Source organism: Gastrolobium bilobum, unplaced genomic scaffold (assembly GCF_033153095.1).
Source record: "Gastrolobium bilobum isolate Gb01-03AN ecotype WA unplaced genomic scaffold, APGP_CSIRO_Gbil_v1 utg441, whole genome shotgun sequence".
NCBI lineage: Eukaryota > Viridiplantae > Streptophyta > Magnoliopsida > Fabales > Fabaceae > Gastrolobium > Gastrolobium bilobum.
The window spans coordinates 162910-172418 of record NW_026897808.1 but is presented as its reverse complement, the minus strand read 5'-3'; the positions used below and the strand labels follow the sequence as shown (position 1 = coordinate 172418).

Genomic DNA, 9509 nt, shown 5'->3' with positions numbered 1-9509 from the left:
GAAACTATTTCAGCCTTAGCATCTTGTTGTACCTATTACCTATTTCAATATAATTATATTGAAATCAAGATCATTAACATTGGTACAAGTAAGCTGGTAACGCAGTCTTTTTACACACATTTGTTAGAAAACACATGCCTTCCAAAAGCTGGAGTTTCTCAACCACTTAGAATGACACATTGACAATACACAGCCACACAAGCACACTGTTAACTTCTCTTATGTTTCCCTTTCAAGCAGTTACCTTTAGTAGAGTTGTCCTAGTCTTTCAAGAAAGGGACAAATATCAGTTTTAAAAACTGCATATAAAATAAACCATAGGCATAGACTAGCTTGTCATATGCAGACCAAAATTATGTAGTTCCCCAACATAGACATTAACTTCAAGTTCAACTTGATGCATCACAGTTTGTCTTCAATGTTATTAGCTTAGACCTTTCTATACTATGCAGTAAAATCCATGAGATTTCATTGAGTTGGATGCTAAGATAAAGATGGATGTGAAAAACTCCCTCCAAATAACTAGAAGTTCTTCCTGTGATTATGATGATGATGGACATGCCAAGAGGACTGGTAAAATTCTCTTGAACCATAACCAATCCATTTTCATATACTTGAATTTGAATTTAATTTTGGTTATGCCATAAATTCTGCCAGGAACTTTAAGGAGTGCTGTGGCTCATATCATCACAGCTGTTATTGGTTCTGGTGTTCTGTCTCTTGCATGGAGTACTTCTCAATTAGGATGGATTGGGGGGCCAGTTGCCTTGCTTTGTTTTGCAATTGTAACCTATATTTCTTCATTCCTCATGTCTGATTGTTACAGAAATCCTGATCCTGTAACTGGGAAAAGAAACTACAGTTACATGGATGCTGTTAGGGTCAATCTTGGTAGTGAACTATTTTTCCTTTCTCTTGTAGAATCAGTGTAGCCAAACACTGATATGCTTTTCATGAACTACCATCATAATTATAACAACTTCTAATTGCATTTAGTGTTAGTTCAGGTAAGAGAAGGACATTTTTGGCTGGTTTCCTTCAATTTTTGACCTTGTATGGGACTAGTATCGCTTATGTAATTACCACAGCAAATAGTTTGAGGTACTTTTTTAAAGAGACTGGCTTATTTTTTTTATTATAATTTTGGCCATAAGGGAATGACACATGTTTATTCTACTAATACAGAGCGATTCTGAGATCAAATTGTTATCACAAGGAAGGGCATCAGGCTCCTTGTGGTTATGGGGGTAATTTGTATATGATGCTGTTTGGACTTGTTCAGGTTGTAATGTCATTCATACCAGATCTCCACAACATGACATGGGTTTCAGTTGTTGCTGCACTTATGTCCTTTACATACTCTTTCATTGGACTAGGACTTGGCATAGCAACAGTCATAGGTAATATTCATTTTCTGTCAATTTAAGGTTCAGCTTATTTGTCAATTTCAAGCTTTCTGATGATTAAAGCAACAAGAGGAAGAAAGAAAAATATTACTGTCCTAAAAGGCTAAAACCCATATCAAGCTACTATATTGTTAAAACGATGAAGGCCAAAAAGTTGAAATGCTGAATTATGCGTGAAGAAACAAACTATAATATGATATTTACTTAGAATCAGAGAGCAGAAGGAGTACAATGATTCATAGGACTTTGGTTGTACTTGCAGAAAATGGAAAAATTATGGGGAGCATAACAGGAGTACCAGCTGCTAATATTGCTGACAAAATATGGTTAATCTTCCAAGCACTTGGTGACATTGCCTTTGCTTATCCATACTCTATTATCCTTCTTGAGATACAGGTAACTTAACATTTCTTATTCAAATTGGGTGTGTAGAGGGTGATGTAAGGAAAAGAATTAAAAAAAAATGTATAGCTAAAACAAAGTATTGACTTTTGTTGATAAAAGGACACTCTAGAGTCTCCTCCACCAGAAAACCAAACCATGAAAAAGGCCTCCATGATTGCAATCTTCATTACAACATTCTTCTACCTCTGCTGTGGATGTTTTGGATATGCAGCTTTTGGAAATGCTACACCAGGAAACCTCTTAACTGGTTTTGGGTTTTATGAGCCTTACTGGCTTATTGACTTTGCTAATGCTTGCATTATTCTTCATTTGGTGGGAGGATATCAGGTACTACTAGTCTTACTTATCAAAGTTAATTTTGTTTACACTAAAACCATGACTTATGATAGCTCATAAGAAGTGCTTTTTGTATTTGCTTAATGTCAAGTTGATGAAACCTCATTATTACTCCAAAAAGTAAAATTGCATCAGGCAGCTAACCTGCCAACAAGGTAAAAAATAAAATAATAAATCAATACATCAAAAGGGATTTAGATGGAAAATAGTTCTGATGTCATATGACTCAAAACATATTTGAAGAACAACCTTTGAAGCAGCAACACAATCATCTTGTTTTACTATTGTTCCGGATCCACACCTCAGGCCCACCAGTTGAGTCCAATCTCTTAAGCCCACATCTAGAACCTTCTAGAGGGCACCCATGATAAGCCATAGAGGCTCACCACTGGAACATTTCCCTTCCTGCACAGCTGCCCCTGTATACTAACAGGAGCAGCATGTCTTGTCCAAAGACAAAGACATGGCTTAGGACAGCTCATAGAGGACCAGCTCAAGCCCCCAGGCGAGAGAAGAGGCTCCTCTCTAAATGCCCCTCTCACACACGGAGAGGGGATCTTCCCCACTCTTTACTATGCTGTTACTCTGCCCACATGGTTGAGCCAACCTTGCCATACACCCCCCCCCCCCCCTATGCACTATGGGAAGCTTCACTAGTACTTGGTCTCTACCATTGTCACTATGGACACCCCCTATATCAACATATTTCACCCTCCATGGGACACATCTTATGTACACCAACAGTACAACTATGTACCATGTTCTTAGCACATATATAATAAGGGTTTAATTTTTCTCCTTTGAATATAAAAATCTCTAGTGACACCAAAACAACATGGTAATGAGTGAATATTATAAAAATACCTCCTTTGAATTTTCCCTAATGTATCTTTTCTAGTAATTCCTTTCTATCTTTTCCTTTTGAGTTATTTATCATGTCTTTGCACAGCTAGTTGTTTCAATATCTTTATTAGAAGACAAAAGAAAGAAAAAAGAAAAACTAAATTTTTGTTTGTAAGTGAGTTCTTCTCCATATTCAACAATACCTGTAGTGAAATTATTTTTCTAGCAATATGCTCAAGCTACCTGTGAATATATTCTTTCACTGTCTTTTCATGTTACCTAACAGTACATATTTGTGTTTCATGTACATGGTCTTATCAGATTTACAGTCAGCCAATATATAGTGCTGTTGATAGATGGAGTTCTAGAAAATTCCCCAATAGTGGCTTTGTGAATAACTTCCACAAACTGAAACTGCCTCTATTGCCTGGTTTTAAGCTAAATCTTTTCAGGTTCTGTTTTAGAACAGCCTATGTGATTTCAACCGTTGGATTTGCAATCCTGTTTCCTTACTTCAACCTTGTTCTAGGAGTGTTAGGAGCCATAATCTTTTGGCCATTGGCTATATATTTCCCAGTAGAGATGCACTTTGTACTGAACAAAGTTGAAGCTTGGACTAGAAAATGGATTGTTCTAAGGACATTTAGCTTTGTTTGCTTTCTTGCAACAATAGTAGGCCTGGTGGGATCAATTGAAGGAATCATAAGAGAGAAACTTAGCTGAAAGTTAAAGGTTTATGGCATACCACTGAGTAATGCTTACTTCATTTGAGTTTGTAGATTGGTTGCGTAGTATTTCATGTAATTCAGTTTCATGTTAATGCCTGGAAGTGAATAATAAGGTACTAGTCATGGAATTATAAGTAATGCTTTGTGAAGAATACCCTTCAAAAGAGCAAATTCTAACAAGGCAGTAGTTTGTGTTATTTGTGCATAACGAATTACTATTGTAAAGGCCTAGAATTTAAAGTTCAAACCCAAGTAATGTATTTATATGAATGAAAGCGGTATAGCATAAGTATATTAACATGAGAATTCATCTATGCTACTTAATCATTCTTGTTCGTGTAAAACACATATAACATACCTTTAAGATGTATAAATTTTGGGTTTATTGTTTATCATGTTATAAACGCTAAATTCATTTCTTACATATATATATATAAAAGTGTGTGGAGTCCTTTTTTTTTCTTTCTTCTTCGTATGGATCCAGATAGGCCCCACACTTTTATGTGTATATAAAAAATAAATTTTTCTTTTATTATATTCTACAACGGAAGAAACAATATGCTCCTAAATTTTCATGAAAAAGGCTTTTTGACCATTCTTAAGTTGGAGCTTAAATTTGGCGCTCCAGGCCCATGGATTATTGGGTGGGGTGAAGGAGAGAGAGTGAAAGAGAAATTGAGGAGAGAGAAGAGAAAAGTGAAAAAAATTATTAAAGAACTATAATTTTAAGTTGGTGGGAGGCGTGTGTAGAGACACTTTTTTGCTTTCAAAGAACTATAATTTTTTTTTTAATAGAATCCAAATTATTAAAGAAATTAATTCTCTCTTGTGAGAACCCTGATTTGAAGAACTCAAACTATGTTTAAAACCAACTCGTAATACTTAAACATTTTTGGGTTTTGTTCTAAATTGAGCCCACATTACCGTTGAAGTCAGAACATTAGACAGCCAAATTTGTTGGGCCTGCTGAAGAAGTTATCATATCATATCATATATTTTCCTAGAATTACAGAGAACTCCTAATGAAAAACCTCTCTATTTAGGAACTATGTCCATTAAAGGATTAAAATAAAGTATCATTATTAATAGTACTTAAATTGTAATACATAATTATTACACCAATCATTTGAAAGTATTATGCTATTTGATTTTTTCCTCCCTTTTTTTATTAGTTATTGGCAAGGACCATTTCATTATTGCATTAAAATATCTTTACATCCTATGTGAGTCGTAATTTTTGGAAAAAATGAAGAGGCTCAAACTCAAAATTGAATTAGTTAATTACCAAAAAAATAAATCGAGTTAGTTGAGGCTATTAAAACTTTGAATACTGATTAGTACATATATACATATATAAAAAAAAAATTACCTTCATTCTTTTACCCACTTTTACAGGGATTTATAAAACAATATGATGAGGAACTTAAACATTGAGTAGGCCCCAAACAACAATTTTTGTGTTACAATGAAATACTATGTTTAAAACTACCAAAAAGAAAAAGAAAAAAATACTGTGTTTCAAATTTGTTTTGTTTCGCCGGTAGTTTAAAAGAATGATTAAATATGCTTTTGTTCTCCATAAATATATAAAATTTTGTTTATGTTCCTTTTTATTCTGGATTTAGCTTTGTTGTCCTTTGATATTTAAAGGTGATCAATCTTAGTTCTTTGACTTAACATGTTTCTGTTAAATGATAATGTGGAAAACGATTTGTCACACTATCATTGTCATATGTCATTAATAGCTTGTGTGAGTAATATTTCCTAATATACCAAGATGATTTGTTGAATTGCTTAATGCCTTATTTAATTTTTAAATGGGTCTTGCACATGTAGTCTAGGTCACAAAATTTTCCGTGCTTGCAATTATACTAAGGTATTGTGAATTATGCACACTTTTTTTTTTAAGTTGTTTAGAAAATTAATTTTAAGGGTGCCACACCTAATAAATGGGTTGTCAAAGTTCTCTATTTCGATTTCTAAATGAAACCACTTGGGATTAATGGCAAAAAGTTCTACATCCTACCTCATGAAGGGAATTATTCTTATCCAAATGAATGGGACCAGGGGTGGACCTATGGGGGGCTAGGGTTAGTGGCTGCACCCCCAAAAATTTGAAGAAAAAATATAGGTATATAGATCAATACTAGGAATCAATAATACCACGTGCTGCAAATTATTTTCTCGTAGGGATATTCATCAACTGATCCAAACCAATTCAAATCGCGATGACCGAACCGAAAAACCGATAACCGAATAAATCAAATACCGAAAAAAAAACCGCAAATTTTAATTGGATTAGATCGGTTTTCGGATTGATTGATGAAAACTGATCAAATCCAAACCGATCCAATATATTAATTCCCCTCTACCTACTTAGGCATTTTCCCAATCATAGTCCACAAAAATTTCTAAACGCAAGACTCATTAACCCATCAACTAAACCCAAGAAAAAATCTAATCCATCTCATCAACAAAATTTCATCTGTGTAGAGCTTTACATCTCATTGCCAAAAAAAAACTTCGTTTACTGATTCTTTTGTATTTCAAAAAAAAAATTACAAAGCTAATATATACAAAATATGTTATTTGCACAATAATCATGAAACAAATTTTAGGATTTTCAAAAAACCAAAAACCGATCCAATCCAAATCGAAAAAATTGGATTGGATCGGATCGGATTTGAAAAAAAATCCAAACCGAATGGATGATAACATGATCAAACCGAAGGAATTGAATCGGATGATTTTTACTTTCAAAACCGATCCAATCCAAACCGCGAACACCCCTACTTTCTCATCAGTTTATGCACCAAATGCCAATTCTATCTCACATACAAAACACATATTCAGCAAACACTGCAACATTACCCGTTGTCCAATGGCTACTTTCTCTTCTATTCCTTGTACTACTACATTGTTTGTGCTAGTCATAGCGTTTCTAATCTCTACACCTTCCATGGTTGCCTTTGCTGGCAACTTCTACCAAGATGTTGATATCACTTGGGGAGGTGGCAGATGTAAGATTATGAATAATGGTCAGATTCTTACTCTGTCCTTTGAAAGTGCTTTTGGCTTTGGCTTTCAATCTAAGAATCAATATCGTTTTGACAAGATTGACATGCAAATCAAACTTATACCTGGAAATTTCGCTGGTACTACTTATTACGTGAGTTCTCTTAATGAATCTTATTTTATCTGATTGAATAACTATCCAAAAGAATGCCTTCTAAATAATAATAATATACCTAATGCCTATTCAAGAAGCTTAGTTCTAATATATAATTTGGGGTCTTCATCTAGTAAGCATCTCTTTTGAAGATGGACGAGATTCATTTCTATACACAATATTGTTCGGTTCTAAATTCTTTTAGCAAACATTAGCTCAAATTTACAGTCTTTTAATTCTAGAATTTTTGGTAACCAACAAATGGAAATGCCTTGCTTAATTAGTGTCTTACTTGTCTCATGGTATTCATTTGGGTTTTATCATTTTCTTAGAATTGTTATCTACCAAAGAAAACTCTCTCATTCTGTTTTTTGTTTATTTATTTGAGAAGGGGTGGGTAGTACTGATTAACCTATAAAGAATATACCAACGTTAAGAGAAAAAGAAACAGAGGACCAGGGAAAAGAACATTTACTTGGAAATTATAATGACCTAACCGGTAATTACGGAGTCTATGAAATTATTATGAAATAATAATAATTAATGAAGAATTAATTAGAGTAGTGATGAAAAGATTAAAGCCACATAGTGAAAATGAGTTAAAAATGACATTATTGGGGTAAAAATGCGGGTAAACAAAGTTACCCACAAAATGACAGTAAAATTATAAATATTACCAAAAAAATATTTTAGACTAATGTGTAAAGTTGGAATGAGAGTTAAGTGAGAGAGATAGATAAGTGTGTATCCACTTGGTGAATACAACTCACTTAAAGTATCATAAACCATTTCAACCCTCTCACTTCTATCTTCCTCACCCGACGGCAGCCCCTCCTCCACGGCAAGAAAGTTGGAAATTTTTTAAAAATCATAGAAAGAGCTAGAGACCTCCAAATAACTTGGTTCTAAAGCCAAAAGTGTGTCAAACTTCTCCTCTTTCTAACCCATAGCTTATTTTCGATTGGGGTTCATTGTGGAGAGAGATTTTTCACCTCTTCCATTTCGAGTTAGTGAAGAATTTTCAGGATTTTGGGTGCTTTGAGTGCATTGGAGCTTGGAGTCTCCTTTCTCCAACAATCTATGATGAATTATGGTAAGTTTCCCCCCACTCAAATCTCATTATTATGGAATTTCAAGAATCTTAGGTTTTATATGAATAGTAACTCGAAATTTGATGGTCAGATGTATTAGAGGTTATTTTGTATATGATGTCCTTTATTAAATATGCTTAGAAATGCATCTTGTGAGAGGACAACAAAAGAAATCACCGTTTAGCTCATTATAGAAAATCATGGTTTTTTTAGCTATATCTCAATTTCGAAAATTTGATGGCTTGAGTAGTTTGAGGGTGATTTGTATGTGAGTCCTTTTGTTAAACATGCTTGGGATTAGTTCCCGTAAAAGGAAAAATTATGAAATCGCCATTTAGAACACTTTGATAAATTGGACTCAAAATCAAGTGATATTAAAGTGTGAAAACCTTGGTTTTGTGTAGGATTCACGTTGAGTTTATAAATGTGAATATTGATGGATATGTGTTCATTGGTTATAGTGTGAAATCAAGTGAACTAGTGGAGCAAGAGCATGGATTAGATCAAGCTATGGACATTGACCAAAGCTCTTGATTGTTTTGGATTAAGGTAAGTATCAACAATGGTTTGACATGAGACTTATATAATGAATATGTGATTAATTGTGATAATCTTCACCTTGAAATATGTGTTGTGATTATTGATAAAGCATTATGTTGGCTCGTGGACCTTACTTAGCTTGGAAAAAGGCTAGGTTTGAGAGCTAATCAAGGTAAGCTTTCGGTCCTTGGGGTTAATCCCTCGTTTGTTCCACTAGACTTTGAGGGAGGATGGTTCTTTGATATGTATGTTGAAAATGATCTGTTATATGTTACTTGTATATATATGTATATATATGTTTATATGCCACACAGGACGGTGTTTCCTTGTGTGAGGCATAAGACAGTGTTTCCTTATGCATAGTATGAGACAGTCTTTCCTCATACAGTATGTTGCAAGACGGTGTTTCCTTGTATAATGCATATTTGTTATATTCTCTAGCCAGTAGGATTTATTATTTGCACACTGTATTATTTGCACACTGCATTGTCATACATATGCTGATGCACTATGAGAATTATCATTTTAGGTACAGGAGCTGAGGGTACTGAAGCATCGCATGGCAAGAGGCCCGAGGAGAGATATTACCTAACCTGATAATCAGGATTAGCTTGTTATTTTGATATATACTTGACAGGGTCCTATTTTGGATATGTATATATACCATGTTATTCTTTTGGAGAGCAAAGGGAGTGTCTATGACATGTCGATAGTTTGTATATGTTGTTAGTGATGCATGCTCAGGTCTATATTACTTATTTAATTGCATTTTTTTTGTTTATTTGATGTAATTATATAAGTAACATCATGGACATTATTTTGAGATAGTATGATTTTGAGATAGCCTAAGCCTTGGATAGCTGGGCATTATGTTTATCTATGTTGTGTTAGGCTTGAGGTATATTTGACATGTTAATCAGGTGAAAATTTTATGATGGGTAATAACCCAGAGGTCCAAAATACACACGAAATGTCGTCCGTTTTATTTTGG

At 34.1% G+C, this 9509-nt stretch overlaps 1 protein-coding gene across 3 annotated transcripts; it reads left to right on the top strand.

Moving 5' to 3' along the window:
- Positions 1-355: 355 nt before the first annotated feature.
- On the top strand, positions 356-9247 carry LOC133310479 (probable amino acid permease 7). Of its 3 annotated transcripts, XR_009751463.1 has the most exons (8): positions 356-573; positions 658-891; positions 1008-1101; positions 1186-1400; positions 1669-1802; positions 1911-2138; positions 8440-8527; positions 9048-9247. XR_009751463.1 is itself a non-coding variant. In XM_061511411.1 (7 exons), the coding sequence occupies exons 1-7, from the start codon at positions 495-497 to the stop codon at positions 8452-8454; spliced, it is 999 nt and encodes a 332-aa protein (XP_061367395.1). In that variant the 5' UTR covers positions 356-494; the 3' UTR covers positions 8455-8800. The 3 variants fall into 3 exon arrangements, 2 of the variants coding, with proteins under 2 accessions (XP_061367395.1, XP_061367394.1); XM_061511411.1 differs by lacking the exon at positions 9048-9247 and having other exon boundaries at positions 8440-8800; XM_061511410.1 differs by lacking the exons at positions 8440-8527; positions 9048-9247 and adding an exon at positions 3312-3965.
- The last annotated feature ends 262 nt before the right edge of the window (positions 9248-9509 follow it).